Source organism: Physella acuta, unplaced genomic scaffold (assembly GCF_028476545.2).
Source record: "Physella acuta isolate Inbredline_101_S28 unplaced genomic scaffold, ASM2847654v3 ptg002153l, whole genome shotgun sequence".
Lineage (NCBI taxonomy): Eukaryota > Metazoa > Mollusca > Gastropoda > Physidae > Physella > Physella acuta.
In genome coordinates, this window is record NW_026733654.1 from 1 (window position 1) to 21,498 (window position 21,498).

The 21,498-nt window shown below is 39.3% G+C and overlaps 1 protein-coding gene across 1 annotated transcript; it reads right to left on the reverse strand.

Moving 5' to 3' along the window:
* Positions 1–423: 423 nt before the first annotated feature.
* LOC131932378 (nose resistant to fluoxetine protein 6-like) lies at positions 424–20,772 on the reverse strand (the record flags this gene model as incomplete). The annotated part of the gene is made up of 14 exons (XM_059289300.1): positions 20,641–20,772; positions 14,764–14,951; positions 13,452–13,551; positions 12,720–12,801; positions 12,092–12,354; positions 11,446–11,493; positions 10,619–10,783; positions 9,178–9,271; positions 8,164–8,262; positions 7,150–7,315; positions 4,655–4,737; positions 3,894–3,992; positions 2,468–2,591; positions 424–625 (listed from the first exon to the last, which is right to left on the reverse strand). Coding segments are annotated over exons 2-14 (1,702 nt in total), but the record flags the coding sequence as incomplete, so codon positions are not given.
* Positions 20,773–21,498: the final 726 nt, after the last annotated feature.

A 21,498-nucleotide genomic window follows, 5' to 3' on the forward strand; every position in this document is an offset into this window, starting at 1 on the left:
AAAAAAACTAATGTAAATTTTAAAAGTACTAATAATATTGCGCACTATTATGCGCTTTTTTATTGGGCGTTCACTTGGTGTGCAATTAATTTGTCTACGAGATTTTATTCTATTTTTAAAACTTTAAGTATTTAAAATGGATTAAAAATCATGTCTATAGCCCGAGTTCCCATCCCCTGTTATTTTATATAAGAATATTCGAGAAAGTTTAGGGGAGATCACTCCCGGTTTATTTATAATGCAAAAGTGTGACGTCCCACCATCTGAACCCCCACCCTCCCCCCCCCCCCACCGACTCATCACACACCGTCACAAAATTACGGACCCCACCCTCCCCTCTACGAGTGTGACGTCATTTATGGACGACCCCCCCCCCCCCCCCCCCAAACATATCCCCCTCCCCCTCCGCATAATCCAACTCACCCCCGTAACCGGAAGCGCAGGCGAAAATGACCCAGCCCACACACAGCGACCAGACAGGTATCTTGACCGTCTCATAGACGTCCGCCGACAGATAGCTCCAGGTGGCTTTCGCTATCCCGTAGTCCTTCACGTTGTCGTAGGAGATGTAGACGATAGTTAACGCCCCTGCCGCCGAGATGAGCCAGCCCAGGAAAACGTAAACCTAGGGATGTGTGAAGAAAAAAAACGATAAATGTGTAATCAGAGGCGTAGCGACCCGGGGATAAACTTTCGATTTGCACCCCCCCCCCCACCCTCGAACTTTTGGTTTGCACCCCCCCCCTCAAACTTTCAATTTGGCGCCCCCCCCCCTAAGGTCGGCGCCCGGGGACATATGTCCCCCGCCCCCCCCCCCCCCCCCCTCGCTACGCCTGTGTGTGTAATGGTCTTATAAACAGTGTATCTCTGAGACAATCTTCTATGGGCGAAAGAGGGGGGAGGGGGGAATAAGGGGGAGGGGGGAATAAGGGGGAGGGGCACTTGAAATTTATAAGGGTGGGGCGCACTTAAAATTTCCTGGAATGGAAATGGAAGCGGACACTGGCTATAGGTAAAAGCATCGAAGAGACGCCCAACAGAAACTCCGCTTGTGTGAACACAACTTAAGTACGGTTCCATTTAGATGGACGAAACTTCATGCATACGTAGGTTTCATGCAGCTTTAGAACGATATCCGTTAACCGAGAACGGTATCCCATTTCCAGTTTCTTAAAAACCTTTGTAATTCAAAACGTCTAATTACAATTTTATTTAAAAATAAATAAATGAAAATGCAAGTGTGTAAGTAAATGATGATTCAAGAGATTTTGTTTTCCATCGGCGTGGTGGGCCGAGGGGCGTAGAGCTGATGTTTTCTCGTAAACTCTGGTTAAGCCACTACTTTTAAGAAATTTCCGCCTCTCCATAATTTTTCTGATTCTAATAGATGCGCCAACTTAAAACTTGCGGTTATATTATGAATTTATAGTCAAGTTCACTCCCGGTTTTTTATATTAATTAATTGGCCGCATTTTTATTTATATTCAGGTCTGATACTTAAACTTAATTTGTAGAAGAAAATAAACAATAATGTACATTATTTGAGGGTTTTTTTTCTTTCTCGGCAACGATATTCTGAAGAGGGCCTCAATAGTTTATATTACTTCGGAACCGAGGGTTACCGCCCATTAATGTAGTTTAGAGTTAAGGTCCTTACAAGGTTTAATAATCTGTACAATAACTAGAGCTATATTTTTGTATCATTGTCTCAAGAAAGAAAGGGACAGAGTGGTCAGGCGGAAGAGCACATAATTATTAATCCAAAACTCTCGAGTTTCGAACCCCCGGTAGATAAGGTTCGTTAACTGGAGACAGCAACTCATCTAGGCGAGAAAACTCTAAAATATATATTTATTTTTTTTAAATCTGCTACCCTGCAGATTATTCTTGGAAGGACAAAGGTTAAGATAGCACTTCCAAAAAGGAAAACAGGCTGAAATCGGAGTCAGGTGGCCATTTGGCGCATAAAATGTTGATACGTGATAATTAATTGTGTTGGGGGATATCACGTCGAATATTAAAATTAATAAAGGAGTTATCTAATAGAGCATCGAATTGACCCAGTTGGTGAATAACTGATTCAGTCCCAACACCTGCTACACCATTAACCCCCCCCCCCCCCCCACATACACACCATAACCGTCTTCAGGGGCGTAGCGAAGGGGGGGTGCAGACCGCACCGGGTGACACCACTTAGGGGGGTGACACCAAGGCAAAAAATAGCAAAATATATAGAGAAAAACCTGAGGGGGGGGTGCAAATCGTGCAAATCGAAAGTTTGAGGTAGGGGGAGGGGGTGCAAATTGAAAGTTTGAGGGGGTGCAAATCGAAAAATTTGTCCCCGGGAAGGGTCGCCACGCCTCTGGGGGGGGGGGGGTGACACCATTAAGTGCCGCACCGGGTGACACCCGACCTCGCTACGCCACTGACCGTCTTATTTATATAAAAAAACAAAACAACGGCGTACCTTTTTAAGACGAGCCTTGCACTTAGTCTGGAAGAGGATGAAGCCGAGAATGATGCCGATAGCGTAGGGTCCAACACGGGTCCAGGGTTTAATGTAGATGTTGGGCACAAGTTTGTCGACGTTCCTGGTTGTAGGGGGTGGGGTAGGGGGGGGGTGGGTTGATAAAATACATTGGAGTTACATTGCACAAAAAAAAAACAGAACGACGGCATACTACGACACAGATATTTAAGGACGTTTAAACTTATTTAAAGACCGATGGCATTATTGGCATTGGTGAGTAAATTCACTAAGGGGTAATAAATAACGTTTTTTAAAAAAAATAATATTAGTCTTTTAATTTAACTTGTTTAAAAATAAATATACGATTGTACGTTTTTTATGCTTTAAAGAAAGAATGGACGAATTTATTTTTATTAAAATGTTTGGCAACTATAAAAAAAGATTTTTTTTCGTTGTAACATGTTAAAGTAATTCAAATATTAAAAAGTAAACAACATAGTCTTTACTATGCAATGCTGATAGCTTATGTAAAGAAAAAAACATTTACGAGAAAAGAAATAGGCCTATAAAAATAAATGTTCCAAATTAAATAACAGGAAATAATTTTTTTTTTACTTTGGGGTCATCTATAAATGACGTCACGCTTTTTTGGACGACTTTTACCTCCCCCCTCCCCTCCGTCACACGTTGTCACAAAAAGCCAGACCCCCCCCCAAAATGACGTCACACCTCAGCCTACAACCCCCTTCAAAATTGCAGTTGAATTTTTTTTAAACATCGATATTTTTCCAAAATTGTGTCTGAAAAATGTCAAAATAGAGTATTTTAACCAATTCCTATTATAATTTATTAAAACAGTTATCTAAAACGCTAAATAAGGTCTAAAATTCGTTTTCTAACATTTCTTATCTATAAAGCAAAAGTGTGACGTGGCACCATCTGAACCCCCCCCCCTCCTCCTCATCACACATCGTCACAAAATTACCGACCCCCCTCTCCCCCCTACGAGTGTGACGTCATTTATGGACGACCCCTTTCAAAAGTCATACATCGGATGGTAATACATGGCAATAGAAATATCGCCATCTAGAAAAAACAATATGTTGTTCTCTAAAGCTGCATATTTCATAACATTAATTCATAAATAATTAAATTGCATAATTTTGTTTCAACATAAGTTATGATTTATTCTTATTTCCCAAGGATACACTGAAAACAAAATATACACACACAAAAACACATTTTTGGTGTATGTCAATAATAATAATCGGGTAACTAACTAGCCAATACTATAAGGAATCGTACAGATAAAAAAAATCAGCTTTCCAGGTTAATTTAAGTGAAATGCCTTAATGAAGCTGATTAAACGTTAAAGGTAACGCAACATCAAGACGTTACGGGCATACTAAAGACGTAGAAATACCTGTAGATGCTGGTGTGAAGTTTGTTCTGTAAGATGGCGTTGGTGGTAAAGTGACATGCCACGAGTAGAAATGTCACCAGTAAACCGATGACCCGTTGTCTGAAAATGAACAGACGCTAGTTTAAACAGTCTGTATAGGTAATAACCAGTCTGTGTAGGTAAAAAACAGATCACGTAGAATTTACTTATTTCTGTGACACCGGCGTATGCAGAGTGTGGTCAGCACTATGCCCAGCGGCCTTTACTTTCCAAAGACGCATTACCGACTCGTGCTCAGAATCTGAACTCGAGAACTTTCAGGTTAGCTGTCTTCCGCTCTACCCACCGACCACGCGGCCCCATGTAAACATAATATATATTATATAATAGCTTATATATATCTTATATAATATATTATATTTGTAATAATATTATATATACATATATATGTATATATATATATATATATATATATATGTATATATATATATATATATATATATATATATATATATATATATATATAATCGTATATATATATATTGATATTGATATTTATGTATATATAATAATATATAGATTATAGGGCATATATATTTATATATTTGAATTCACAATTAAATAGATGTTTACGACACTGTTTGAACGAGTTAAATCAAGTGTGTTTAAAGCTTACATTAATGGTGTTAATGTCACTTTAGTCAGCTATGATAATTAGATGAGTCAGAAAGCAAATCAATGTATAATATCGATGAAGTGTTCAAATTGTTGGCTGAACCTACCCTAAGGCCATTGGGATGAGAGCAAGGGGGGCAACCACGTAGAACTGCATATCGTTGGGTAGGTACCAGGACCAGTTGATACACTGAAACACGTGACATAAATTTATGATGTGGTCTGAACACACATGTGTGATTCTGTTGAACACAGTACTCAGTAATATATAGGGATTGTTTGTGAAATTGACGCTTGGTCTAAACACTAGTGTATGGTCCAACTTGGAAAGAATGATATAACTTTACACCAAAAATGTGTCTGTATAACAAAGCCTATTCTCCTAGGATACATTTAAGCTAAAGAAGTATACAGTGATTTCGATTGGCAACTTGTCTAAACAGTAATGCTTCATTCTATTAGAACAGATAAGTCAATTATGTCGTAGTTCTGATAATGACAATTAGCCCGAATATCAATACATTTTCAACTAAGATACATTATAAAACAATATTGTTCTGAAAAGCCTTTTTTCATGAAGTGAGTAGGTATGACACATCTAGCTAGTGTACTCTCTCTAGCACTGTGGCTCTAATGGTTCGGGTCATGGTTATGCGTTATTGAGGCCATTGATTCCGATTTCAGCTTGCTTTTCTTTTTGCATTTGCTTCCAAAGACTTTGTCCAACCAAGAACAAACTTCAAGGCCGCAGTTGTTTGATTTTGGAGTTGTCTCTCCTAGAAGAGTGGCTTCCCTCAGCCTCATCTGCCCGGGTTTTCGAACTCGAGACTATTCAGTTTAGCAACCATGAGCTTTACCGCCGACCACTTCGACCCCTTCTAACCTCTGACCCTGATCATCACAGAAATCATCCATGTAAGAAACAGACATATATGGCTCTAGACTTTGAACCCCTACTCACCGCGTTAGGGTCGTCTAGGAGGTTGGTTATGTACAGAATGTTTGAACCTGTATTCACCGCGTTAGGGTCGTCTAGGAGGTTGGTTATGTACAGAATGTTTGAACCTGTACTCACCGCGTTAGGGTCGTCTAGGAGGTTGGTTATGTACAGAATGTTTGAACCTGTACTCACCGCGTTAGGGTCATTTAGGAGGTTGGTTATGTACAGAATGTTTAAACCTGTACTCACCGCGTTAGGGTCTAGGAGATTAGTTATGTACAGAATGTTTGAACCTGTACTCACCGCGTTAGGGTCGTCTAGGAGGTTGGTTATGTACAGAATGTTTGAACCTGTACTCACCGCGTTAGGGTCGTCTAGGAGATTAGTTATGTACAGAATGTTTGAACCTGTACTCACCGCGTTAGGGTCATTTAGGAGGTTGGTTATGTACAGAATGTTTAAACCTGTACTCACCGCGTTAGGGTCGTCTAGGAGGTTGGTTATGTACAGAATGTTTGAACCTGTACTCACCGCGTTAGGATCGTCTAGGAGGTTAGTTATGTACAAAATGTTTGAACCTGTACTCACCGCGTTAGGGTCGTCTAGGAGGTTGGTTATGTACAGAATGTTTGAACCTGTACTCACCGCGTTAGGGTCGTCTTGAAGGTTGGTTATGTACAGAATGTTTGAACCTGTACTCACCGCGTTAGCGTCGTCTAGCAGGTTGGTTATGTACAGAATGCTTGAACCTGTACTCACCGCGTTAGGGTCTAGGAGGTTGGTTATGTACAGGATGTTTGAACCTGTACTCACCGCGTTAGGGTCGTCTAGGAGGTTGGTTATGTACAGAATGTTTGAACCTGTACTCACCGCGTTAGGGTCGTCTAGGAGGTTGGTTATGTACAGAATGTTTGAACCTGTACTCACCGCGTTAGGGTCGTCTAGGAGGTTGGTTATGTACAGAATGTTTGAACCTGTACTCACCGCGTTAGGGTCGTCTAGGAGGTTGGTTATGTACAGAATGTTTGAACCTGTACTCACCGCGTTAGGGTCGTCTAGGAGGTTGGTTATGTACAGAATGTTTGAACCTGTACTCACCGCGTTAGGGTCGTCTAGGAGGTTGGTTATGTACAGAATGTTTGAACCTGTACTCACCGCGTTAGATCGTCTAGGAGGTTGGTTATGTACAGAATGTTTGAACCTGTACTCACCGCGTTAGGGTCGTCTAGGAGGTTGGTTATGTACAGAATGTTTGAACCTGTACTCACCGCGTTAGGGTCGTCTAGGAGGTTGGTTATGTACAGAATGTTTGAACCTGTACTCACCGCGTTAGCGTCGTCTAGGAGATTAGTTATGTACAGAATGTTTGAACCTGTACTCACCGCGTTAGGGTCGTCTAGGAGAATGTTATGTACAGGATGTTTGAACCTGTACTCACCGCGTTAGGGTCGTCTAGGAGGTTGGTTATATACAGAATGTTTGAACCTGTACTCACCGCGTTAGGGTCGTCTAGGAGAATGTTATGTACAGAATGTTTGAACCTGTACTCACTGCGTTAGGGTCTAGGAGGTTGGTTATGTACAGAATGTTTGAACCTGTACTCACCGCGTTAGGGTCGTCTAGGAGATTAGTTATGTACAGAATGTTTGAACCTGTACTCACTGCGTTAGGGTCGTCTAGGAGATTAGTTATGTACAGAATGTTCGCCCACCAGGTGTCTCTGCAGACGACGTCACGGTCATGCGCTTCTCGAGCAAAAGGTCCGCTCTCAAGGTAAGGGGTGATGCCGGTGTAGAAGAGCATGGCTAGTGCAAACAGGGGCGTTATCCTGGGGGGTGGGGATTTTAAGAAAATAAGTTAGGGCGTTATACTTGGAGGGATTTAAACAAAATAAATTAGGGTGTTATACTGGGGAGGAGGGGGGTTAACAAAACTTTAAGGTGTTATCCTGGGGGGGGGGGGGGTAAACAAAAAAAAATGGGTGTTATTCGGGGGGGGGGGGGATTTAAAAAAAAATTAGGGTGTTATCCTGGGGGGGGGGGTAAACAAAATAAATTGGGGCGGTATCCAGGGGGGGGGGTATTTAAATAAAACCTAGAGCAGTTGTTATCCGAGGTATGATTTAAACAAAATTATCAGGGGCATTAACTGGGGGTAGATTTAAACAAGACATGCAGGGGTATTACATTAGGGGAATTTACAGGAGACATACTGGAGGGTGTTATCCATGGAGGGGGGGGATGGAATAAGTCATACAAGGGTGGTAAGCTAGGAGAGGCAAATTTTCAATAAGATATAGAGGGGAGTTTTTTAAAAAGTCATACAGAGGTATTATCCTAGGGGAGATAAATTAAACAAATCAGAGAGAGTCGTTGTGTTAGGATATAAGTTTTAAACAAGACATACGGGGGCGATATTGTGATGGGAGAAAATGTATCTATCGAGTGACTTAGTCTACTAAGCCATTGTCTTTTTACCGGTAAGCAATTTGTTAGTTTGTGTTGAAATACCTTAACTAACGATATATTTGAAGGTTATCACGTGTTAAAATAACTTAATTAACGACAGCTGATGGCTTCACTGGTTGATTGGTGTTAGTATATCTAAAGTAATGTTAAAATATCTTAGTTAATTTATCGACAGCTGATGGAATGACTGGTTGATTGGTTAGAATACCTGAGGTAACGATGGACGTAGTACAGTACCATGTGCTTCCACTTTAAGCCTCCTGCTCTCCTGGCAGTCTTTAAGAACAGGTACGCCACTAGGCAGCCACTGGGGACAGCAAGTTATCTCATAAGTTAGCTAATACACTATATCTGTTACTTACACACACACTTACACCACACACACACACACACTTACGCCATACACACACACTTACACCACACACACACACACACACACACACACATATATATATATATATATATATATATATATATATATATATATATATATATATATATATATATATATATATATATATCATTGTATCATCCGTGCTAATGTACAGTGGCGTCGCTAGGTCGGCATCATATATATATATATATATATATATATATATATATATATATATATATATATGATTGCTTTAAAGGGTTCATAGTTAATGGTAACCATGTTTATCTATAGTCGCTAATTAATACAGCTGGATGTAGCACTATTTTCTCTTTAGTGAGTAGGTTTATGTCATGCTGTCACACCCCCTCCCCCACACATCATCGTGATGCCTCTGATAATGTATGTATTTCAGGGAGGGAAGTGAAGACTTAGGAATGCCATGTTACGGCGCACAATCTCAGTACAGTTTGGTTTTGAAGTTAGCTCTGATGGATGAAAACAATGATGAAACAATAATCGTGTGCCCGAAGTGTTGATTTTTTATTTAAAAGTTAACAAACGATGATTGGATTATTTGTACACAGGAACATAACCTGTTAATTTACGTCTCTGTAGCCACATCACTAGCTTTAATATACGTGGGGGGATGGGGGGGGGGTGAACAACACCAGGTATCACCCCACCTAATGACGCCAAATTTCAATATGTCTTATTATAAACTCGCACGTGAAATCATATAGGAGGAAAACGACTCTTTCTTTTAATCGTTTTTCTAAAGCTGGGTTAAATACGTTTTTGAAAAGCATGCGGTGATAGATGTCATTTTGAGCTACAGATACCACCCACCTGATCAAGAAGAAGGTGTCGACAGCGAAAACACCATTGGTGATTCCTTGGAATGACCACCACTTGGACATGTCGTTCACGGTCAGCAGATTAGCTGGAGGGAAGGGGGAGAGTTAAGGTAAGAAATAAGCAATCACACTGTGGTAAAATCTTTAGAAAAGTAAACACAAATTAGTGGAGTTTTTTTATAAACATTATCAAGGTGAAGGCTCTATAGTTCTGTGATATTTACATGTTTATTTACATCACAATAAAAAAATGTTAACTAGATTATAAGTCCTTGTTTAAAACATTAACATTGCCTTTTGTTGGTCTGTATTTTCTTGCCTCTGAAAAAAGTCTGTTTATTGAAAGAAGTACTTACCTAAATGTGGAACCATGAAGAACTCACCAAAATGTGGAATCAAAAAGTACTCACCAAAATGTGGAATCAAAAAGTACTCACCAAAATGTGGAATCAAAAAGTACTCACCAAAATGTGGAGCCATGAAGTACTCACCAAAATGTCGTACCAAAAAGTACTCACCAAAATGTGGAATCAAAAAGTACTCACCAAAATGTGGAGCCATGAAGTACTCACCAAAATGTGGAGCCATGAAGTACTCACCAAAATGTGGAGTCATGAAGTACTCACCAAAATGTGTACCCATGAAGCACTCACCAAAATGTGGAATCAAAAAGTACTCACCAAAATGTGAAGCCATGAAGTACTCACCAAAATGTCGTACCAAAAAGTACTCACCAAAATGTCGTACCAAAAAGTACTCACCAAAATGTCGTACCAAAAAGTACTCACCAAAATGTATTATCCAAAAATACTCACCAAAATATGGAGCCATGAAGTACTCACCAAAATGTGAAGTCATGAAGTACTCACCAAAATGTGGAGCCATGAAGTACTCACCAAAATGTCGTACCAAAAAGTACTCACCAAAATGTGGTATCTAAAAGTACTCACCAAAATGTGGAGCCATGAAGTACTCACCAAAATGTGGAGCCATGAAGTACTCACCAAAATGTGGAGCCATGAAGTACTCACCAAAATGTGGAGCCATGAAGTACTCACCAAAATGTGGAGCCATGAAGTACTCACCAAAATGTGGAGCCATGAAGTACTCACCAAAATGTGGAGCCATGAAGTACTCACCAAAATGTGGAGCCATGAAGTACTCACCAAAATGTGGAGCCATGAAGTAGGTCTACTCACCAAAATGTGGAGCCATGAAGTACTCACCAAAATGTGGAGCCATGAAGTACTCACCAAAATGTGGAGCCATGAAGTACTCACCAAAATGTGGAGCCATGAAGTACTCACCAAAATGTGGAGCCATGAAGTAGGTCTACTCACCAAAATGTGGTATCCAAAAGTACTCACCAAAATGTGGAGTCAGGAAGTAGGTCTACTCACCAAAATGTGGAGTCATGAAGTAGGTCTACTCACCAAAATGTGGAGTCAGGAAGAAGACGTGACCCAGAATGACCCAGCTGATGCTCATGACCTTGATGCCGTGCAGACAGTGGATGTCTGAGGGCGAGTGTTTGGCGGCCAGGATCTCTTGGAGATTGGTCGAGATGGAGAACGCTAGGAAAAATCTTCCAGCGATGCCTGAGATGATGGGTCATATAGAGCTTATATTAATAATTTTATTCACAGGTGCCCGGTCCGCTCGACATTTGATGTGAGTGTATACGGGTGTGGGTGTTTTAGTGTATGCTTGGATGTATGGGGGTTGGGGTGGGTGTGGGGGTGGGGGGCTGGCTGTGTGGGTGGCTATGTGGGTGACTGTGAAGGTCCATAAGGTAGATGAAGTAGAGCTAAGCAGTTTCTCTGAGATCGGTGTATGAAATGATAATGTGGTCAGCACCTATGCCCATGCGGTTACACTTTCCCCCGAGCTGTTTCAGTAATCCTTCAGTACTTAGAAGACTCAGAAGTTAATTCGCTTTAGGAAATCGAACTAATGATTCTTTTGTAGAAAGTGTAATGGGGGGAAAAGGAGGGGGGGGGATAGGCTAATTAGCATTACGTCAGTTATGGACAACTTCCAAGAGGGATCGTTTCTGGACTTCCATCCATCAAAAGAACTCCTAGTGTGGTTTCGAACCCAGGGTCCCGTGATCCTACATATTGGTTTACATTGCGTTTTTGTAACAAGCATGACAAAATTTGGTGCTGTTAGTGTTGGTAGATAGACAATGAGTAAGCTCCCTTAGATAAAATTAGGTTTAGTACTAGATGTTACGGCAACTTTGTTTGGACTAACTTACCGATTTTTTTAGTGGCACTTGCTTCTTCGTTTGGTACACCATCAGGAACTAACGGCATTAAACAAAAACAAAATAACATTATATTAACTTCGTTTCACATTCATCTAAACATGCAATGTTTTAGATATAAAAATAATGATGTAAACGAAGTAGAAGCGAGTGAATATAAGAAAGAATATGTGCCGATGTCACAGAAAGAAGTGAACTCTACTTTATCTACAGCAATGGATTGCTAGGTTCGAACGTTATCTACTTAAATTATGACCCACACACCTGCTATCGCAATCACCGTCTTAACTCCCGACCCCCCCTCTCTCTCCCACTCACCGTCTTTACTCCCTCCCCCTCCCCCACTCACCGTCTTTATTCCCTCCCCCTCCCCCACTCACCGTCTTTACTCCCTCCCCCTCCCCCTCCCCCACTCACCGTCTTTATTCCCTCCCCCTCCCCCACTCACCGTCTTTATTCCCTCCCCCTCCCCCACTCACCGTCTTTACTCCCTCCCCCTCCCCCACTCACCGTCTTTACTCCCTCCCTCTCCCCCACTCACCGTCTTTACTCCCTCCCACTCCCCCACTCACCGTCTTTATTCCCTCACCTTCCCAACTTACAGGTTTATTCCCGACCCCCCCCCCCCCTCACTCACCGTCTTTACTCCCGACCCCCTCAGCTTCACTCCCCTCACGTATACTCGTATAATGAGGCTCAAGTTTGGGCGCCGAGCTCACGCGCGAGTCTTCAGTCCCCATAGAGTTGTCTCCCTGCCCCTGTGTTTCCTGGGCATCGCTACCTGCGTCCGTCTTTTGGGTTCGGCCTTTCTTCTTATCTTTCTTACAGCGCTTGTTGACCACATAGACGTCGATGATGGTGCCGATGAAACAGAAACAGCCAAGCACGCCAAAGACGACGCTTTAATGTAGATTAAACTCGTTCAAAAAATACACCGGCTTATTACATAAAATACTTTTTACATAAAAGAAAATGAATGAGAAGCTTTTCTTTAATTATAATTAGTCTTAACTTCCATTAACAAAAAACAAGTAAGTTGAATTGTTTTTGTTTTAATTATAAAATCTAACGTTGTACATTTTAAATCTTAAACATTACTTTTGTTTCAATTTTTTAATTATATTTTGAAAACCTCAGCATTACTTTCCGTATTTAAAAATGGTTATAGAATTTGTTTTTCTTCAGTTTGATGTCGCCTAGTGGGAAATCCTGCCTGCTATTTATAGACTTACATGGCAAATCCCGTCAGCTATTAATAGACTTACATGGCAATAATGAAACAAGTGTCTTTCAGTGGGTCCTTGTCTTCAAACAAAAAAGAACCGCTGTGGGTCATGTTAAGCGATTCTAGTCAAAGAAAGAAATGAAAGAAACTGATATAATAAAGTCACGGAACATATGCAATTTTAGGATTAATAACACAGTATTTTGAATCAAACCACTTTACTCAACTTATTGCATATTTAGGTAATTAGATATTGTATCTCTTTTTTTTTTTATAAATTTTAAAATATATGTACTATTTTAAAAAGTATTTATCATGAAATCCGCTTTGTGTTTTTAATTAACGGCGCACGTGAAAATAATTTTAAATATTGACTCATAGAATGTATATTTAAAAATAAATTTAAATTAAAATAATGAAAGCGTTTTTAAAAAGCACTTTACACTTAAATCAAATTATTGCATATTTTGGTAATTAGACATTGTATCTAATTTTTTTTAAAAATAAATTTTAAAATACATGTACTATTTTAAGAAGTTTTTATTTACTCTGAAATCAGCTTTATGTTTTTAACGACGCACGTGAAAATAATTTTAAATACTAATTCATAGAATGGATATTTAAAAATAAATTTGAATTAAAATAATGTATTCGTTTAAAAAAGCACTTTACAAATATAAAAATTATGGAGTGGAAAAGCTTTATAAAAGATCTATTTTAAAAACGAAAAGAGAAAACTTGGGGAAAAAATATAATTTTAAAAATAACATGCCTGCTATTTGTTTCCCAATAACAGTGGCGTCTTGTAAATCACACCCAGCCGGCAAGCAGACGCCCCATAGAAGAACCGGAAGTCCCGTGTCTTGGTTGGGCTGACAAGACACAGAAAAACAACACAAATGTTTTTATTTTGAAAATTATACCAGGTAGTAAAACAAAAGCGAGATAGAATGAAAGTCTCGAGTTTGCATCAGGGTTCGAATCTGTAGAACTCTCTGAGTCTACCCAGCTCTAATAGGTTCCTGACTCACTTTATGTAAAAGCTATTTTTTTTTAAACTATCCACCTGTATGCCTAGGTTATTTAAAAAAATAAACTCTACTTTATCTGCCTTATATGCCTTGGTAGCAAACGGGAGAAGATGATAATGAATTAAAAACTAATTATGACGAAGCCTATTTTTAATTTAAATTTTACATTTTAAAATTAATTAGCCAAATTTCAATAATTGCGTAATTACCGGATGCGCATTTTTTTTTTTTTGGTAGCGTAATTTTCTGTTTGCTTAACTTTATTTTGACGTATTTAGTGTTTTCCTTTTCTGTATGTGAAAGCAATGTGCTTGAGCTATTGCCTGTTCTACATTTCTCCCCAACCCCTCCCCAACTATCTCAATCTACCTACATGAACCCAACGGCCTTCCTCGGTCAGTGTAAATATAAGCAAGGATTATATAACAAACCACCAGAATACATATAGAATATGTCTCTATATTTGAACTAAACTCTTTGTGTTACTTAAGCGGGCAATCCAGTAAATCGAAAAAAGAAGTAGGTAATAGATGGGGCACAACCTAAGAATGAATCCAGATGATATCTCAGGAATGGCGCTAAACTGAATGCCTCAAGGAAAAAGAAATCAGGGAACACCAAGGGAGACGTGGAGGCGCAGGACGGGGAAGCAGCTGACAGAGGCAGGACTGCCATGGGGGACTGCCGGGAAAATTGCCGGTAACCGACAAAAATGGAGGTACTGGGCAATTTTTAATCATTGGTCATAGGATTCTCCGTCTTAACGAAATCAAGATGTCTTCTTGCTTGAAGTAAGCAACTAACTAATTAAATAGCTAATTAATCAAATTAGTTAATTAGAAGTGACTTACGAATATCCCTGAGGCATTTGGTAAACTTTAGTCATTCATCATATATATATATATATATATATATATATATATATATATATATATATATATATATATATATATATATATATATATATATATATATATATATATATATATATCATATATGTTGGACTTAACTTCTAGTTAAATAGCTAATTAATATTAATTAGGGATGACTTACGAATATCCCCGAGGCACTGGGAACACCTGCCGGAAGTTGAAGCCTGAATGTGAACTCCACGAAGACACCTTGGATGTCCTGGTTGAGGTCAGTGACCCCAGAGATGGACCGGCACTGGTCGTAGTTGCCCATGAGTCGCGTGTTGCCTTGCAGGATGCCGTTACCAGGCTTACCCATTGCGTCAAAGACTAGGGGAGTCACAGTGAGTCATTGTGAGGAGTCGGTGTGAGTAGTCGTATTAGAGGGTTATTTTAGGAGGCGTTAAATACAGGGGACTTTGAGAGTAATTTGTGAGGTATCGATTCTGAGGGGTTGCTGTGCGGAGTCATTTTATGAGTCAGTATGAGGCGTCAAAGGCAGAGAAGTTATCGCGAGAGTCATAGTGAGCTAGCGATTCTGAGGGGTTGTTGTGCGGAGTCATTTTAGGAGTCATTATGGGAGTCTTATGAAAGTCATTGTGATGAGCCATTATGAGGCGTCAGTGACTGATGAGTCATCATGAGAGTCATTTCGATGTGTCTTTTTAAGGGGTAATTATGAGAGCCATTGGGAGGAGTCATTGCTATGAGTCATTGTAAGGAATCACGATGAGCGTCGTTGTGAGGAGTCATTGTAAAGAGTACTTGTAAGCAGTGGCGGAACTAGATAAAATGGGCCACCCCGCAAAAAATTTTTTGGGCCCCCATATATATATATATATATATATTATATATATATATATATATATATATATATATATATATATATATATATATATATATATATATTATATATATATATATATATATTATATATATATATTATATATATATATATATATATATATATATATCTCACGTTATTAGTCATGTATTTATTTTAGACGTTTGCCTTGTTTTCTAGCAACAATGGTTTTTAAACGTAAACAATGTCGGCACTTTATTTCTTGGATCTTAGTTGTTGGGGCGCTAGTTAGTCCACACCATCACCGACACGAGCCAGCTTAGTTGTTGGGGCGCTATCTATTCGCTTCTTGTAAGGCTAAGAGCGGGAGGGGCGGTTTGAGAAAGGAACTTAAAAGGGACAACAAAGTGCCGATGTACTTTTATCCATCAATACCGAATGTGGGATGGTCTCAAAAAGCCGTCTTAATATCTAGCGGCCTCTCGGGGAATGGACGTTTTTTTTCAAAAGAATTCAGCCGACAACAGCATGTGTTTGATTGTAGGAAAAAGAATATACAAGAGCGTGGATGGTGTCAATAGAATAAAGATACTCCAACCGCAGCTTTAGTATTCTTTTTTCAAAACAACCATCAGGTCAAAAATGCAAGAAAATTAATTTGTTTTAACTATAAAGAAAATGATTATGGGCGGCTGTGGGCCCCCTAAACGGCGTGGGCCCCCCGCATTGCGGGGTCTGGCGGCACTGTAGTTCCGCCCCTGCTTGTAAGGAGTCATTATAAAAAGGCATTTTAATAAATCAAAGACCGAGCAAGAAGTACTTTAAATAAATGGCTTGATCGTATCGCTATAAGTTTCAAAATTTTAATGTCATAAAACTAAAATTGTACATTTTTAGATTGCTATAGAAAATATAACTAGGCCACTGAGTTTTTGTACTACATATTTCACTCAGATTCTGTCACACGCACGAATAAGACCTCGCATGCATTTTCACAAAGATAACAAAAGGCAATATGGCTTCGGACAATAAGGCGCCTTTCAATACTGTTCCATTTATTATGCAGAGGCCTAGCGACTCATTTCGGCGCCCGGGGTGAACTATCAAATTTACAACACATATGCGAAAAGCGCCCTCCCCCCCCCCCCCCCCCCCCCCCCCACGATCATATTTTACTAGACACTATTGTTGTTATGTCACAAAATTTAAAATAGCTAAGTTAGTCAGCGAAGCCGAGCCGAAGTCTATGTTTTAAAACTTCGACTGTGTATCATTTAGTCCTACAACTCTAGTTGCGTTTTTTTTTTAATTTTTTTATCCCGGTTGGCACCCCGGGACGGCCACCCCCACCCGCCCTCACATAACTACGCCTCTGGTATTATGACATGCCTTTTTGACCAGCTAAGGTCCTTAATGAGAGCTCTATTGATAGCTTAAACACTTAACATTAAAACAAGTTTGATAACACGACTCGCCAGTCATCTGCACTCAAATTTCACAATACACCTATCTTACAATGTCAGCTGATACCATGTGAAAGTGTTGAAATACCTGATATCTAGATACAGAAAAGTTTTTTGTGTAGCTATTTCGTAAGCCAGTCTAGTTAAAGATTTTGGTGGGTGGATGGTTCAAAACCAGAGTCTTAAAGGGGGGGGGGCACTTCCCTCTCTAGATCCACACTCAACACCATCAGGCCGAAATTTTTAAAATATATATAAAAGTATATAATTATAACAATGTCTTAACACCTCCCCTCAGTAAGTTTCAAGTACTCCACACTGAAAATTCAAGGCCCCCCCCCGAAGAAAATTGAATGAAACCCTGTTTGAAACAATGGCACTCTTTTTTTTCTATGACAACGGCGTCAGCGCGGTTGGCTAGTGAGTGGCCAGGTCATTATTGTTGACTTCTCCATAAAATTAGGACTTCTATCTGGCTTTCCATTGGTTCTCCTGCTTATCAACCATGAGCCTCGTCGACACAACCAGGCCGACCTCTATAAAAAGCGTTGCTTTTTTGTTTTAAATAAATTTTTAACACATTGGGCGCATTTCTGTTGTATTTTCGCGAACTAAATGGAAAAAATTCCCGGGCAGATGGGGCTCGTTAGCTGGGGACCTTTTAGTTTGTTCTTGGGTAGCAAATCTAACAAAAAAAAATTCATAAAAAACGTTTTAATAACAAGCTTTTATGTAATGATGCACTAAAAAGTAGAAAATAAATTATAGACTACTATTTAAATAACTATAAAGAAAAGCGTGGGTGTCTTCCTTAACATTAGTAAAGGTATCCAATAGATACTAAAGTGACCCACGCTTTTCTTTATAGTTATTTAAATAGTAGTCTATAATTTATTTTCTACTTTTTAGTGCATCATTACATAAAAGCTTGTTATTAAAACGTTTTTTATGAATTTTTTTTCAGTACTTTACATGTTTTATTTACAATAGAGTTACATGACTAAAAACCATTGCGCGCCTACTGAACATCACGTTCACGGTTCACGTACTGAACGGTTCAGTAGGCGCGCAATGGTTTTTGAACGCAGCCATTACGTGATGGCGCAGCTATTGAAGGTGATGACGCGTGTGGTGTGGTTGGCTAGACATGCCTACTAATTCGGTCCAAATTGTAATTAATTCATAAAAAATCAATTAGGCATCCAATTAAGTCAAATTTAGTTTCAGATTGCATTGTCTTCATGTCTTGACCCACGTGCCAAGTGTGAATCGTATCGGTCAAGTAGAAGTTTCCGAATTTTCACTCCTGCGTTTCCGTCTAGACTGACGACTGACGACAGAGGAAGTGAGTTAAATAAAAGCTTGTAAAAAAATTCATAAAAAACGTTATAATAACAAGCTTTTATGTAATTATGCACTAAAAAGTAGAAAATAAATTATAGACTACTATTTAAATAACTATAAAGAAAAGCGTGGGTCACTTTAGTATCTATTGGATACCTTTACTAATGTTAAGGAAGACACCCACGCTTTTCTTTATAGTTATTTAAATAGTAGTCTATAATTTATTTTCTACTTTTTAGTGCATAATTACATAAAAGCTTGTTATTAAAACGTTTTTTATGAAATTTTTTTCAGTACTTTACATGTTTTATCTACAATAGAGTTACATGACTAAAAACCATTGCGCGCCTACTGAATATCACTTTCAGTAGGCGCGCAATGGTTTTTGAACGCAGCCATTACGTGGTCGTGATGGCGCAGCTATTGATGACGCGTGTGGTGTGGTTGGCTAGACATGCCTACTAATTCGGTCCAAATTTTAATTAATTAATAAAAAATCAATTAGGCATCCAATTAAGTCAAATTTAGTTTCAGATTGCATTGTCTTCATGTCTTGACCCACGTGCCAACTGTGAATCGTGTCGGTCAAGTAGAAACTGTCCGAATTTTCACTCCTGCGTTTCCGTCTAGACTGACGACAGACAGAGGAAGTGAGTTAAATAAAAGCTTGTAAAAAAAATTCATAAAAAAACGTTTTAAAAAACAAGCTTTTATGTAATGATGCACTAAAAAGTAGAAAATAAATTATAGACTACTATTAAAATAACTATAAAGAAAAGCGTGGGTCACTTTAGTATCTATTGGATACCTTTACAAATGTTAAGGAAGACACCCACGCTTTTCTTTATAGTTATTTTAATAGTAGTCTATAATTTATTTTCTACTTTTTTAGTGCATCATTACATAAAGCTTGTTTTTAAAACGTTTTTTTAAGAATTTTTTTTCAGTACTTTACATGTTTTATCTACATAATTAGAGTTACATGACTAAAAACCATTGCGCGCCTACTGAACATCACGTTCAGTAGGCGCGCAATGGTTTTTGAACGCAGCCATTACGTGGTCGTGATGGCGCAGCTATTGATGACGCGTGTGGTGTGGTTGGCTAGACATGCCTACTAATTCGGTCCAAATTTTAATTAATTCATAAAAAATCAATTAGGCATCCAATTAAGTCAAATTTAGTTTCAGATTGCATTGTCTTCATGTCTTGACCCACGTGCCAACTGTGAATCGTGTCGGTCAAGTAGAACTGTCCGAATTTTCACTCCTGCGTTTCCGTCTAGACAGACTGTCGACAGACTGACGACAGAGGAAGTGAGTTAAATAAAAGCTTGTAAAAAACTGGCTGTAATCAGAGTCCTAAGTTGATACTTAATATTTAATTGTGTTCGGGGAAATACACGAAATATTACAGTTAATTAAGAACGCAAAACAAAGAAGTTTTTTAAATTACATTTTAATAATACCGGACATTTTTGTTTTCTCTCATCGGCCTGGGGGTTCGAACTCGGGACTTCTCGGTTCAGCAATCATGAGCTTAACCGATCCGGTCACGCCGCCTTTTTCTCCGGGGGGGGTGGCACTTAATATTTTCGGGGGGCGGTCAACATTTTCCGGGGGGGGGGGGGGGGAGAGGGGGAGGGGACACTAGTAAAAGTATATGTTTAGTATATAAATTCCATCTCGTTTCCGCCCCCCCCCCCCCCCAAGAGATGCATGGAAGAAACTCTGGCCGACCTCCGTTAACACTGTTAAAATCGCCCGCTCTTTGAGTAGAATAATCACAACTATGGAACTAAGGTTTGAATGTTGAAATTTATGGAGCGTGACACAAAACAACTAACAGTGACAAAATGACTCCCATCTAAACAGTCCTGTAAAAAATGTCCTGCGATAAAATGCCTCCGTCAGTATGGCTTCTGACAATAAGGCACTCGTGAATACTGTTCCTTTTATCATGATCTGAGATAAAAAAGACTATTTTTAAAAAAAGAGGTATTTTGTAGCAGGTCATAATAAATGGAACAGTATCAACGGGTGCCCTATTTTCCGAAGCCATATTGACTCTACTTATCTTTAGGAGAATTTATTCGAGTCCTATTAAATCTTGTGACAGACTATGAGTGAAATATGTAGTACAAAAACTCTGTGGCGCCACAATGGGGGGGACGCCATCTTGTGCGTTAACTAAGGTGCCAACCCCTCCCTCCATCAAATAATTTCCTATTTCCGATTTGGTGTCACCACTCTCTGTATTGTCGTATTATTTTAACTTTAAAAAATTGTTCTGACCGTACATTTTACGTTTTTTTTAGTTGGTGTCAACCCCTAAATGGTGTTACGTGGTGCAGAACCCCCCCCCCCCCCCCACGACCCCACCTTGTGACGTAACCACAACAACTTACACGTAATGGCCCATAGCTGACGCTGTGCTAGCCCTTTTAACACGGAGAGTCTCTGTAGTGTGCAGCGTGGAGACGATGGGACAGTGTAGACCTGTGTTACAGCCCCCAGCAGTCTCGGAACCAAAGTCTCCAGGGAAAATACTGGTACGAAAGTGGAATACATTTTATACATGATGCCAACACTGCCCTTAAAAAGTAAAGTTACCGATAGAAGCAGGTGAAATTCCTAGAGAAAAGCTGTCTGGAAAGTGGAATACATTTTATACATTGATGCAAACAATGTCCTTTAAAAAGTAAAGTGACGTAAAGCTACTTATGGAAGCTCACTGCCCACTGGGCAGGTGAAGTTTCCTGCGAAAAACTGGTAGGGATATTGAATACATTGATACAAACAACACGCTTGAAAACTAAATCTACTTTTCGAACCTGGCGGTCCACACGGGCAGATGAAGTAGAGTTCACCTGTTTCTGTGACCTTGGCATATGAGAGGATAGTGTGCTCAGGCATTTTTATGTATCCTAACGTAAGTCAGGTACCCATTAAAGCTGGGTTGACTCTGGGATATGCTAAGACTCTAGCCATGGATACAAACTCGAGACTTTCAGTTTAGTGGTCGATCTCTCTACCATTCGACCATGCCGTTTTTTCTTTTCTTTTTTTTTTTTGCCCTTAAGAACACGATGACTGGGGCAGAATTGCCTTCAAATAATTCAAATCACTAAAAAAAAAACTTAAATACAAAGATTAAGCATATGTTTAAAAGAAATGCGATTCATTTGCTTAATACTTTAGTAAATCCCAGAATCTAAGGATTCTTGACTTGTTTATTAGGCAGGATTAAAACATACAAAGATTGG